General features: G+C 43.0%; 1 protein-coding gene across 2 annotated transcripts; it reads right to left on the minus strand.

The window, feature by feature from the left end:
• Positions 1 to 1,020: 1,020 nt before the first annotated feature.
• KLHDC2 (kelch domain containing 2) lies at positions 1,021 to 12,723 on the minus strand. Of its 2 annotated transcripts, none has more exons than XM_053594364.1 (13): positions 12,401 to 12,723; positions 9,602 to 9,681; positions 7,613 to 7,730; positions 5,795 to 5,910; positions 5,458 to 5,539; positions 5,235 to 5,318; positions 4,338 to 4,418; positions 4,204 to 4,262; positions 3,716 to 3,825; positions 2,977 to 3,049; positions 1,651 to 1,738; positions 1,522 to 1,574; positions 1,021 to 1,317 (listed from the first exon to the last, which is right to left on the minus strand). In XM_053594364.1, exons 1-13 carry the CDS (start codon positions 12,551 to 12,553, stop codon positions 1,194 to 1,196), a joined length of 1,221 nt encoding a protein of 406 aa, XP_053450339.1. In that variant the 5' UTR covers positions 12,554 to 12,723; the 3' UTR covers positions 1,021 to 1,193. The 2 variants fall into 2 exon arrangements, with proteins under 2 accessions (XP_053450339.1, XP_053450340.1); XM_053594365.1 differs by having other exon boundaries at positions 7,613 to 7,686; positions 12,401 to 12,542.
• Between the last annotated feature and the right edge of the window lie 1,533 nt (positions 12,724 to 14,256).

Below are 14,256 nucleotides of genomic sequence, written 5' to 3' on the forward strand. Positions count from 1 at the left end.
AAGTGGTTCTACTGCTTACACTACTGACTTAGTAGTCTACTGTACATAACATTTAAAGTATATATCTATACATAAAACAGGGCAATCACAGGGGTTTGTATTGGGCATGGGGCAGTTGAACGTTTAAGTATTACGTCTTAAAAACCTGAAATGTTGAAGTAGATTTTTTTCTGCCTTTACCTACACTTGTCAGGAAAGTATTAGACCAGACAGATGTAAAATACAAACAATTCTGATGATTCAGCCTAAGAAATAACTCCTAGAAGACACTCGTGTTATTTCCATGTATTTATGTACCTTTAGTCTTAACACGTTAATTTCTTCCTTGTAATCTCATTCAGTTCTCTACCACTTTAATTTCTACCTCTAGTAATAATTCTAGCATGTTGCAAACAATCTTAACCTATACTAATACAATCTCAAAAGTATACTTCAATAGCTACCTGTAGTCAAAATGGCCGCATCTGAGTACACAGATACTGAGTAGTTGTTGGTCCCTCTGATGCTAAAAAAAAGAAAAACTGGGCAGCCTCTGTGGCTCAGTGGGCAGGGCACTGGCCCCATATACCGACGGTGGCAGGTTCAAACCCGGTCCCGGCCAAACTGCAAAAAAAAAAAAAAAAAAAATAGCTGGGCATTGTGGTGGGCGCCTGTAGTCCCAGCTACTCAGGAGGCTGAAGCAAGGGAATTTCCTAAGCCCAGGAGTTGGAGGTTGCTGTGAGCTGTGACATCACAGCACTTTATCGAGGGCGATAAAGTGAGGCTCTGTCTCTACAGAAAAAAAAAGAAAAGAAAAAAACCTCTTTATGTTGTATTTATGATGGTAGGCTATATAATAGATGAATTTTAATGTTTTTAAAAAAATAACATCACCATTTTGCTGAAGGTAGGACTGGTTAGCATAATGTTTCTACAGATGTATATCCTAAAGTTACCAAAAAGAAAATGTAATACATTCTTTGGGTATAAAAATTTAGCCCAAGCATTAATTTTCTTTTACTTTTAATTGAGGACAGCTACTGGTGTTAAATACATTTATTGTAAACTTTAGACACAAAAATAGGTTCTCTAGGCCATTCACATGCACGTTAAACCCAAAAAGCAGCAAAACTACAACAATGCATATAATTGTACAAATAATGCCACTGACTTTTACAGGTCTGCTGTCCATGCAAGGTTATCAGAGGCATTATTTACGATCCAGAAGTGTTGTTACTACCAAACCTCTGATTAACACTGTGAAGTAAGTGTTTTGGAAGGCAGTTCCATGAGCTGGCTAACATTTCTTTAAAGCAAATGACTGCTTCTAAGCTTAGCCTGAAAATAGACAAGAAGAGAGAAAAATAATCTCATTTTACTGTTTCGAAGTATATTCATTTGAACTACAAAAAAAAATTCCACCCTTCTTTCTTTAAAGATTTTCATCTTTAAAGGGAACTATCAACACAGACACATTATTGCCCTTAAGTATTAAGAAACACAATGTAAAATAAGCTAAGTGCCAAGTAAAAAGTTACTTACCGTACAAGAGATTTTGGTTGAACTGAAAATATAAGTATTTCATTACTGTGTGCCTGAAAAACAGATATCAAGAGCACATTAAAAAGGGTTTCACAAGTCAGTTTCAGTCAGTATGAAGTGTATACTTACAGCTCTGTGATGGACAAGCAGGTTGTTGGCACACCCACCAAAAACAATGACTTCTCCTTCATCGCTGGCACAAGCTGTATGCCATAACCTGCATTTAAAACAAAACTTCAGTTTGAAGTTAACTTAAACCACCAAAGTGATCATGTACACTATATAGAAAAGAGATCTTCAGGTAGCTCAGACCAAAACATCACAGTTGTTAAAATATTAAAGAAAAGTAGCAAAAGGTTAAAAAAACTGTTTATCTTATTTTTTTCTCTCTGGTCTTGTCCTCTTTCATGCAGTGAGGAGACTGAACCGAATGATTTGTTTTCTAGGTCCTTGTTAGCAATAAAAATCTTAAGGGTGCTGAGGAGTATGCGCCTTCTTCACAGACATGACCACTTGGCCTAACATAGAACACCTGAGGGATGCTGATACTGAAAGCCTGGTAATTCTACGGAAAGATATTTGTGCAAATGGAATCTTAAGAGGCATCACTATACTTGGATTAGAGGCCTGGGAGAAAAAAATGCAGGCTGACCTATCTAAATGTGTTTTGAACACCAATTTTGACTATAGTATTTCCTCTAGCAATTCTTTTTAAGATTAATAAGAGAAATGACTATCAATGTTTAAGTTCTTCTTGGATGATTTGACTTCTTAATTTTTGTTAGACAGTTGCTACTACTAATCTGATCAACAGTTCTTGATCTGTTTTTTTTTTTTTAACATGTACACTGTTTTAGGTTTTAAAATTCTTCTTTCCAGTCTTCTCCCTCCCAACCCCACCCTTTTTCAGTGACAAACTTAGATGCAGTTCAACTCAGGTAAAAAGTATGATTATGGATTCTTAACTAGATCAACGACTTCATAATGGAAGGAAAAAGCAAAAATGAAAATCCAGCTCTATTCTTCTTTTTTTTTTGAGACAGAGTCTCACTATGTTACCCTTGGTAGAGTGCCGTGGTGTCACAGTTCGCAGCAACCTCAAACTCTTGGGCTTAAGCGTTTCTCTTACCTCAGCCTCCCAAGTAGCTGGGACTACAGACACCCACCACAGTGCCTGGCTATTTTCACAGTTATCTTTGCTTAGCTGGCTCGGGCCAGGTTCGAATCCAACAGCCTGAGTGTATGTGGCCAGTGCCCCACCCACTGAGCTACAGGCACCACCCCTAGCCCCATTCTTTATACACAGAGGATGGAAAAGGAAGCATGTGATTCCAGGATAACAATTGGTTTTCTTTTGAGAAGTGAATGTTAAAATTTTTATAAGAAAGAATGACTTCAGGTCTTAGCAGTCTTATATATACTAACTATAAGAATTACCTTTCAAATAGTTCATACCTTGGTTTTTCAGAATAAGGATGATTAAATTGTATCCATTCATTTTTACTGATACAGTAAGTCCAGGCATCACCTGATTGAAACAGAAAAAAATATTATTCTGTTAAACACTTAAAGGGCACAGATTTAGCAAGTAAAAATGGATCATGAGTAGATACAGAAAGTATATTTCCTTTTTTTCCTCTTTTTCTTTTTTGTTTTTTAAGAGAGTCTCACTCTGTTGCCCTTGGTAGAGTGCTGTGGTGCCACAGTTTACAGAAACCTCAGTCTCTTAGGCTCAAGAGATCTTGCTGCAGTCTCTCAAGTAGCAGGGTCTATAGGCACCTGCCACCACACATGGCTAGTTTTTCTATTTTTAGTAGAGACAGGGTCTCACTCTTACTCAGGCTGGTCTCTTTAATTTGTGAGCTCCAGCAATCCACCTGACTCAGCCTCACAGAGCGCTAGGATTACAGATGGGAGCCACGGCACTGAGCCTTTCCCTCTGCAATTAGCCAGGTAAGTCCTTTGCATCTTATATCCCTTTGGGTTTTTTTAAGTACTGTAGGTCATTTCTTTACTAGGCAGAATGGAAGTATGTCCTGGTGTACACAATTATATGTGTTACATAAGCAGGATTAATATCAAACCTTCCAGCTGACCCTGTAAGCCCTCTAGTACATCTATAGTAGACTGGTTTTCAGCTATTTTTCTACGTGGATGATTTATGATTTCATTATTGTATTTTTAAAGGACTTACTTAGTGGCTGTTTATCAGTAGTAAATCCTCCAAAGAGAAAAAGATGATCTGAAGAAACTGGTGTTAGTGAATGCCACGATCGGCCAACTGGGCATATTCCTTGGGGAATTCTGAAAATAATGGCTAAGTTACAATATCTGTGATTAAAATTAGCTACTGTATGTAACACAGGAAAACCAATGAAGTTTTCTTTTAAAATTTATACAGAATTATGAAAAGACTTTAAAAACTTTTAACAACTGTATGCTGCATACTGAACTATTTTTTTTGAAAGCAAGAGTCAACTTTAGACCTTTTTCAACTAAAAATTGAGCATATGCTATGTGCCTAGCATATAGTTAAGGGAATTGGAAACAAAACTCTTTAAGGACCTAGTAATCATGCTTGCTTATATTCATAGTTATAGAAAAACAAGTGGATTATACACTAATAATAAGGAAAAGGGTAAAAAAATCTGAAAATCTTTAGTATCTTACAGTGATACCTACAATTCATTCCACTCCCAAGTATCCAGATTAAGATAATGAAGATCGTTCATTCTAGCATCCTACAAAAGGATAATTAAATTGTTAGTATTTTGAAGAATTCAAAAGCAAGTCACTGAAACTGTTCATTTACTCACTCGGTATCTGCCTCCAAACACAAAGCCTTTGTTCCCAACAGTCGCACAGGCGTGGGCAGCACGTGGTGAAGGTGCTTTACCCTGTTAAAAAGTTGCACAAGCAAGGTGACAGACAAATGAACACTCTTTCACAAATGGAGAAGAAATACCAGGCTTTGCTGGATATGGGGTAAGAATATACGAGATACTTGGGCTTTTAAAAGCTGAAGTGCAGACTTTGTGGCAACAGTACTAAAAGCTAACAAAACTAGGAATTTAACTTTTGAGATGTGTTAATGAATGGGCTGGTTAATAAAACAAAGGTTGCTTTATTTCTTAATCTTTATTTTAAAATAAAGGCCAGCACATTTTATAATACCTGTGTCAGAGGGAAAAGAAATCTAATATTTTGGTAGTGTTAAGTTCCAGTCTCGCACTAAGTTAACTACAGGTTGAGTATCCCCAATCTTCTATTGGATACCTTTTGAGCACCAACGCTTGTTGAAGCATTTTGGATCCCAGATCTTTGGATTAGGGATGGTCAACTGGTACGTATGTAAGGCAAATATTACACAATCTGAAACACTTCTAATCTCAAGCATTTCAGATAAGGGACACTCAACCTGTGTAAGCAGCTAGCTGCTACCTAGACCTGTGGTCCTAAACTACCAGGCCAGGGAGGTGGCCACTTCCTACCCAGCCACCCCAGAAAAATTGCCTTCCATGAAACTGGTCACTAGGTTACTCAATTCATGTATTTCTTACACTTTTCTGAGTTCCAGATTCCTTGAGAATAATGAAAGCTATGGATCTTTTTCCAGAAAACAAGAATAAACTCTCAAATTTATACACCACCAACTCTGTATGTCCCCCTCCTCCTTGAAGTGGCCTTGTTTTAATGACCCTTCAGTAACTCACAGTAGTAATAGGCTGGCTCCACGTAAATGTTTCAGTGTCTAAAATGTGTACATGATCATTCCATCCTCTTGGATGACTTGAATTCTACCGAAAATAAGAATTGAGTTATTTTATTATAATGTTCATAAAATTATACAGCCCACCTGCTTACAAGGAAAAATGAACCAAACTAGTAGCAAACAAAAAATGTATTTCAACATAGGCCATATGAAACTTCACTTACCCAAAAAGATGTTTCATCAAATTCAAAAGTTCCCAATACTTTGTCTTCAGGTAGATATCCATACCCTCCAAAAAATATTAACCTGTTTGATCAAAAATAAGACATTAAAAATTCAAATATCCAAAGGATAGATGGGCCACAAAGAGTTTTTATTTTTGGTTTATGGTATGGCTAACACTTAACTATGTCTTAGGTTAAATGCTTTCATGTATGTGTTATTAATTCACTTAATCTTATGGGCATTGTGAGGAATGTTCTATGCTTATTATTGGCTAGGGATACCCAAGTGGTAAATACTTACACATAAAACCCCAAACCTGTACTGCTGCTAACTTACTTGTTTTTATAAACCCAGACACCAAGTTTGTCCTTTGATGATGGAGGAATTCCTTGGCAATCAATTCTTTCCCACTGTAACACTCTGTCTGTAGACCTTGAATCCAGCATGTAGAACTGTCAGAAGCAAAGGGTTCAGTTAGATTTGGTTCTGTCAAAAAAATTCAGTTAGCACTAAATTTTAACTGTGATTTATGATAATAAGAATGCCATCTAATTCAGTGCTACTGAAATTGTGACTGCGGACTGGTGCTAGACTGGTCTGAGTCTAGATTAGGAACTCGACACAGACACAATGTAAATATCCTACGTCACTAAGCGCACTGCTGGGTCAGCTAATTCTTTTCCCCCATAGCCATACCTTTTTGATGAAGGAATCAGTACATTCATTTATGTTCTTGTACAAGTTTTTTACCTTGCCTTAGATAGGCACTTTTGAGTAGTACTGATCTAATTTATAGGTATTAGGATCATATTATCAAAAATGTCAGGTTTAGCAATTTTACCTTCAATATAACAGATACATTCTCAGTGTCTACTTAACTCCAGGAGCATCCTTCAAAGGATTCGCATCCAGGCGACTGAATGTATCTACCATTTTTTATATTATATATAGTCTCTACTGCTACAACACTCAAGCTGCTTTTCTGTCAAACTTAAAACACTCAACCCCATTTGACATAGTAACCACTGACCACCCCCTAAAACTACAACTTCTCTCCTTCCCAAGATTCCTTAAGTTGCATCATAGTTATTTTTCTCCCCATTGGCGATGAAAAATACATAGCTGAACTACAACCTATAGATGAGATGTGCCTCATAAAATCTTCTAGGCAGACAACACTTTCTCGAAACAAAATATTAAACAAAAGCTCAGTATATGGAAACAACAGTGGAGGTACATTTGTTTAAATGGAGGGAAGGGCACCCCACCCACTACCAGGTCCTCTTCCTTCCAGTGTCCCAAGGCGTCTCAAATCCCTAGAATTTCTAGGAGCACAGTTTGAAACCATCACTGCTGTATGTTCCATCTGCAGAATCACTTGGCATTTCCATAAAACAAGACATAGTTTGCTTATATCTCTGCATCTAGACGAGCCCTTCCATTTTTACTCAATACAAATACCACCTTTTAGTGATCCTGTACAATGTCAAGGACTCTTAAGATTCAATGATTATTTACTGAGTTAGTCCTAGATACCAGGTTCTGTGTCTCTAGATGCTGTCATACTGGTTTACTTACTGTATGTGCCCCTTCTAGAATGTGAGCTCTGATAGGTGGAGACCATATTCTTCCTTCATTTCTCTCCAGTGTACCACCAAGTGCTCAGCATATAAGGTGCTTACTAAGTTGCCAAATAAATGAATTGGTAAGAGTCTGCCCATGTGTCACGTGTACTTTTCTGATTGACTGCAGAAAGGTTCTTTTACTGGCCTGAAGGAAACAGTGACAACTTTTTCTGCTTGGAAAAAAATACTGACTAAATCAAATAAGACTTTTCTTATGATGCCGTATTTTTAGAATGCTAACATGTAAAATTTTGTCAGTGTTAATTTACGTACACTTAAGGGTTCTAAGAGAACAACTAGCTATAAAAAAGAACACGAAAACAGTCTAGAAAGTTAATGTACACAAGTTACCAATAAAAGCTGATTTTACAAAAGGCCTTGGTAAATACGGATCAGTAGACAAAATAGTGAAATTCATACAAATCTTAACTGGGACGAAAAATATGTATAGGGCTAATCTTAGGAATCTAAGGTTTGAAAGAGAGTAAGAATAAACGTGACTTGAGCCATAACCCTTGGCAACACCAACCTTATTTGTATTGCCTCTTGAATGGTGTCCTCCAAACAAGTACAGCACCCTGTCTACACACACTGCACAGCTTCCTGACATAGAAGGAGGAACATCACCTTCAGTGTTAATTTTTTTCCTGAGGGGGGTAAAAACTGAACATAAGTAAGTTTACCAAAAGGCAGGAAATGCAATATGAGTTTCCCTCTTTACCCATCCATAGGCAGTGCCAGCTATGTGTATAAGCCGAATAAAAGGTTCTGAAAGCCTACGTTTCATATTTTTATTCCAGGAATAAGCCATTTTAATGTTCTCAAACTAAACTGTTTGCTTTTTATTTACATGGGTATAAGTGGTTGTTTTTGAGTAGATTAATTCAGTTACCTGGCAGATTAATTCAGTTACCTTTTAGCCATTCAAATAAATCTGATACAGCCCTTTGTGTCAGGGCCTAGGTGGTGCTTACTATGTGCCAGGCACTCCTCTGAGTGTATGTATTCATAGTGAATCTAAAAATTGTAATCAAGAAATAGAAGATCTTAAGGTCTTCTGCTCACACTGTCAGATACAATATAACTTTATCTTTGCTAAGCTCGAAGTTTTATTTTTTGGTTAATTTTTTCTGCAGAAACAGAGTCTTGCTATATTGTCCAGGCTGGTCTCAAACTCCTGGCCTCAAATGATCCTCCTACCTCCCAAAGTGCTAAGTTTATAGGCATTAGTCACTGTGCCTGGTCTTATCTTTTTAAAGTAAAATATATACACACATATGTATGTAAAATTCCCCTTTTAAGGGAATACAATTATAAATTTTTAATTCTCTAGAAAAAGATTAACAAACAGCTCATATTAACATTGACTTGCTATGTATGTTTATTTTTAGTTTACCTCTGAAAACAAGTGGGACTATTCCAGGTCTGAGATCTACAATGAATAAAATGTTTAAAGCACAAAGTTCTCACAGAGCAAGCCATAAGGAAAACTACTTTGTTAATCCTCAAACATGGCTAACCCAGCATTTTGAGAAACAAAATTCTACCAAGTACATATTCTTTTTCTTTTTTTTTGATACAGAGTCCCACTTCATTGCCCCTGGTAGAGTGCCATGGCATCACAGCTCACAGCAACTTCAGACTTCTGTGCTCAAGTGATTCCCTTGTCTCAGCTTCCGAAGGGACTACAGGCGCCTGCCACAAGGCCCCGCTACTTTTAGAAGTGGGGGGTCTTGGGCAGCGCCTGTGGCTCAAGGAGTAGGCCGGAGGTGGCGGGTTCAAACCCAGCCCCGGCCAAAAAAAAAAAAAGAAGTGGGGGGTCTTGCTCTAGCTCAGGCTGGTCTTGAACTCTTGAGCTCAGGCAGTCCGCCCGCCTCAGCCTCCCAGAGTACTAGTATTACAGGTGTGAGCCACAGCACCTGACCTCCAAGTACATATTCTTGACTACCACTGTCAGGAGATCAGCTAAAGATGCTTTCAAATTGTCTCCAATTTACAGAAAAGGCAAATTTAGACAGAATTTACTTTAACATTTTAAAGGGATTTAATTATAGCTCATGAAAAGAGAATAAGACCTTTATTTTTAGCAGCTAAAATTTCTAAAACTTAAATCTAACAAGTCTAGCATCTAAAATCCTTTTCTTATTCAAGATACCATATGACAAGACTTGCAATGTCTTGAAAGTACATGCAAATATGTAGAGCCTTTACTATCTTTCCAGGATCTGAAGCCAGTACCTATTTTAATATTATGAAAATTTATTTGTAGAGCTCTGAACAAAAATTTATTCTGAGGTCATATAAGTAGCAATTACAGAGCTACTTCTAAAGAGACACTAAAGTAACTAAGCTTACTAGCTAAGCTAAACTTGCAGAATGTTGTTTTCAGAATATATAGATAGCTTGGCATCCTTAATTAAAATAATTATATTTATTACAATGAGTTTTACATTTGTCTTTGCAACCTTATTTGAATGTTTTAGTGTCCTCCCCACCTCCCTCAATAGTACCCAGTTACCATCTTCCAGTCTCCATGTTGTAGATCCATAGTTCTTCTCTAGGCAGATAAAAGTCATATAATCCTCTGACTTGATTACTCTAAGAAAATCAAAAAATACACATTAAGAATAATCGACATTTTTAAAGAGCTCTGTTGTACTTTTCCATATCTCATTTGAGATACTAATTATAAAATTGCTAGTTAACTTTATGAAAAGTTAAATAGGTCTTAAAATTTTATTAAATACATAATCTTCCCTGACCATACCACATACTAAAGGTAAAGCTTAAAGTAGCTCTTAATTCAAATTTTTCATACAATAACTGCAAACTGCAATACTGCAAGAAGTTAAGAGATCTCCAGGAAATCTCTAAGACCACTGTCCTGAACAGACCAATCTACCAGGTTCAGTTATGTCACTTAGGAGAGACTGCCTGTCAACAGTCAGCAGGTTACTGAAAGTGCCTGACTCACATGGCTATCTATGATACACGGCTATCTAGCCAAGCTTTCACATCACTCATTTTCTCTAAGCAGCAGTGGAGAGGGCTGCTAATTTGCAAATATTAAGTCCGTATCCAAAAGTTCAAGTTCCCTGTTCTGCTCCATTTCCCTTCAGGTATTAATTCCTGACAAATAGACTGAGCTTACCATATGCTGGGGCTGAGTGCCACTACCTGTGGATTGCTTTATTTAGTCCTCACAACAACTCTAAATAGTTGCCATTACCAAAAAACGAGGATTTTTTTTTTTTTTAGGAAGGTATGTAATTTGCCCCAGGTTACTCAGCAACTAATGTAGAGGAATTCCATCCTTTCCCTGAACTTTGACAACTGCCTGGTATTTCTAGACTTTGATCCTCCCAGTTTCAACACATGTCAGTAGACAACTCCAGGTCACTGAAAATGGGTGTCAAGAATCTAACAGGCTTGAACATTAAACAAAGAAAAAAGGCAGTTGGCCATGAAAGCATTTCTCTTTCCCACTCCACCAGTGATAGGGAAAGGCTGGAAGTGAGTTCAGGAACTGATATGAAGGTTAGCAGCCAGGCCTGAAGAGGAAAACACTACTGTGTAGGAAGCCAGGTTTATTGCCTTGGGAACAATCTCCAAGGGCTTCTGTGGCTACTGTCAGGGTTCAGGAGGCAAAATGGAGGAGGACAGGCTGATTGGGAACCACTGACTTCAGGGATCCTGCCACTCCTCCCTGCCTCAGCCCCAGGCCTTCATAAATCTACCACCAGAAATCTTCACTTTGGCAACCTTAGCACCCCCTCTGCACACCCCCAAGAAAAGTCTCATTTTCTAAATGTTGCTGATTTCTACAAATGTAATTATGAATAAAGAGGTTTAGACTGAGGCATGATTGCCCGAGAGGTTTGCTCATTCACATATTAATAACCGTCCTTCCATACCTGTCCCCTCCCTCGCTGCAGTTCCATAACCCTGCCAAGTACTCTCCAAATGCCTATTCGTTGGGGGCTTGGGGAACATTGCAGATTGCAGGTGTCAGGACAGCTATCTTTGAGAGCTGTCTAAAAAAATGGTCAACTCTGATCAGTTCAACTGTACGGTAAGCTAAAATCTGTTACCCAGAGTCACAAAGCAAGTTGTCGAAGGCACTGGCTTAGTGAACTCAATTTCAAGCAATTGGGAAGGAAGATAACTTTTTTTTTTTTTGAGGTAGAGTCTCAAGCTGTCGCCCTGGGTAGAGTGCCCTGGCGTCGTAGCTCACAGCAACCTCCAACTCTTGAGCTCAAGAGATTCTCTTGCCTCAGTTTTTCGATTTTTAGTAGAGACGGGGGTCTCGCTTTTTGCTCAGGCTGGTCTTGAACTTGTGAGCTTAAGCAATTCACCAGGTTCCGCCTCCCAGAGTGCTAGGATGACAGGAGTGAGCCGCAGCACTCGACCAAGAAAACATTTTTAAGACAAAAGGCGAATAAAGAAAGCAACACTTTGTGGTAGGAATGGATCATGGATTGGAGCCACCACAGTAAAAAGAAAGATAATTCTAGAATGTAAAGTGTTATTGGGAAGCTCTAAAAGCAAAAGGGTAAGAGGAATAATGAGTAAGGTTTTACGTCGACACCTGCGGAGGACCCCCCTGCTCGGGGTCAGGTGAAAACCCGCGCTGGCTTCCGGCTGGTAACTCATCCCTTGTTTACGACAAGCGGTGCAGGGGAGAGCTGTGCTCGGTAGTTAAGATTTGTTGCTGGGGATTTTGCGGTTACTGGTAGAGTGTTTCTAGTAATTTTTAAAAATTGGGTGTTCTGAAAAATTTTCAATTTTTTTTCTCAGCTGAAACCAGAAGGAAAAGAGCCCTGAAATGGCCGAGCAATAGCGTGATGCCATCCGCACAGGTGTGACTGGACCACTGCAGAGAGCAGGGCTGGCCGAGGCCATTCCTGTGGCCTTCCGAATTCCAGGGGGTCTTCCCACAAATTGGCCCCGGCTCCAGAGAGCCGAGTCTGCCTCGGGAGTCGCGATAAAGGGTGTGCGTGACACCGTCACCTCTCTTAACTCTCAAGCCCGTTTCGTGCCCGTGTACCTCCCGTCAACCTGCACCTGGCCTTCCCCAGAATAACGCTCCAATGGCGACTCCGGGGCTGGGGGGAGCGGGCTTTGCAAGCACACGGCGTGACAACAGCCCTAGAACTCGGACACCTCGGAGGAGGCTACCCCCGCAAGCAAACGAGCTAACGGGCAGAGCCCAGGGTGGGGGAGCGCCCTCGGCGGCCCTCCGGCCTCCACGCCTGGCCGCGACCCGGACCCGGGGAACAGCCAAGCGATGCCCGGCGCAGCCCCGCCAGCCACTGACCTTGTAGCCGCCCCAGACGAACATGTGGCGCCCGTCGCTGACCGCTACGTGGCCGCTGCGCTCGGCTGGGCAGGCGAGCTCCATGGCCTCATAGCTCTCGAAGGCCGGCCCCGGCAAGTCGTCCGCCCGCAGCTCCTCGTTGCCATCAGCCATCTTTGCGGCTGCTCTTGGGCTCCCCGGGAATGACCGCTCGGCGGGGAGAGGAGACAAAGGAGACGGAGTGCACGGCGGCGCGCAGCGCGCAGAGGGCGGCGGGGCCTGCTGGCTGCCTGCGCCCGCGCCGCTCGGCCCTCCTCGGCCGCGGACTGCTCGGCGCGCCTGCGGGCGGCGGGGACGGCGGGGACGCAGCAGCCTCGGTCCGCAGCCCGCGCCCCGCCTCCCGCAGCGCGGCCTTGTTTACACCGCGGCCGGAAGCCGCCCGCCGGGCTCCGGAAGCGCGGACGCCGCTCAGCGCCCCCAGCGCCCGGTCCTCCCGCCGCCGCCGCCGCCGCCCTCGGCCGGGACCCGGTGTCCCGCGCGAGCTCCGGACACGCCCGAGCCGCTTGCCCCGAGGACGGGGCGGCGCCGGCGCCCTGAGCAGTGCCCTGGAGACCGCGGAGTTTTCCTCAGGTTCCCGCCAGGTTTTCTTCCTTCCCGGGAACTTTCCCTCGTCTGCCTGCGGCGTGTTCTCCAGGGGTTCGCGGCCGGCCGGTGCACCCAACAGCTCAACTAGCAGTTTCTGGCCTCGGCTCCCGGACGCGGAGTCAGAGCCCTGCCGTCCCCTGGGTGCGAGGGGCGGCGCCTCGGGTCTCCCCTGCGGCCCAGCCCGGGTCACCGGGGCTGCCCAGCCCGCCCTGCCCTTCGCGTCCCCTCCCGCCGACCCCGCCGGGACTGGGGCTGTCGCGGGCGTGTGGGAACCGTTAGTGGCCCCGGGCCGCCGCTCTCACGCCGAGTCTGGGCACAGCTCCAGTTGCTGGGGTCTAACCTGACGCCGCACCTTAGATTTCTGGGCTAGGTGCCCCCCAAATCCTAAGGCGCGGTGCCGTTAGGTAGGTGGCTTCTGCCCTCCTGGGAAGGAGACGGATGGACGCCCGGTCCAGGGGAAGGTCAGGAGCGGCGTCCAACAGGGGCCCGCCGCAGTCCTCTGGGAGCAACTAACTGCCGCGCCTGGGGGCCGGACAGCCCGGGCACAGTAGATTGGAAAGTGACTTAGAGCTAATTATCATGTCGTTAACTGTCCGTCAAAGTGGTTCCCCAGTAACACCTGAACCCCCAGGAGGGGACTGTCCCCGCCGAGCCTTTCCCTTCCTCGCTGTATATGGCCAACGTGTGAACCTCTGTCCTCAATGAACTTGGTTTCACGCCCGCCGAGCTTTACTGGGTCTGGTCCGGGTTCCGCCACCTGCGCCCCCGGCCCCGCCTGGGGGAGGGGTCCCCATCACCCTCCCTCTCCCCCATCTGCGCGCCGGGACCACTACAAAGAAGAGGAATGCTTTAAGCAAGTTTTTTTCACTAGAGTTTTCGAAGCCCGAAACTCCTTTCCCAGCTGTTTCCAGCATGTTTACTTGAACTCAGGAGAGACGTACTTAAGAGGATTGATTTTAGCCTCCTGCGAGGGAACAAGTCACTTGGTAGCTGCTGAGACCGGATCTGCTACTCAACCTGTGTGCTGCTCCAAGCCTGTGGGACTTTCCGGGGTGACCTGCAGCCGGGTGCCCTCCTGGTGTGATGGATGTGTGCTTGGTTATGCAAATCTGATCGGGTCACTTAAAGCCTCGAGACAGAGTCCAGAATTCCTATCTTCGCGCTGCGAGACCCTGCATGGCCGGACCCCGCCTACCCCTCCAGCTGCAGCTCTTGGCTGTGTCTTGCTCCTT

This window comes from Nycticebus coucang, chromosome 6, assembly GCF_027406575.1.
Source record: "Nycticebus coucang isolate mNycCou1 chromosome 6, mNycCou1.pri, whole genome shotgun sequence".
NCBI lineage: Eukaryota > Metazoa > Chordata > Mammalia > Primates > Lorisidae > Nycticebus > Nycticebus coucang.

Excerpts from the sequence above, each read along its gene's own strand:
- KLHDC2 (XM_053594364.1), bottom strand. The coding sequence starts at position 12,553 with ATGGCTGATGGCAACGAGGAGCTGCGGGCGGACGACTTGCCGGGGCCG. Across the intron at positions 5,319-5,457 it reads TTGATGAAACATCTTTTTGG|AATTCAAGTCATCCAAGAGG; the intron begins GTAAGTGAAGTT and ends TATTTTCGGTAG. Across the intron at positions 1,318-1,521 it reads CAACCAAAATCTCTTGTACG|GCTAAGCTTAGAAGCAGTCA; the intron begins GTAAGTAACTTT and ends GTCTATTTTCAG.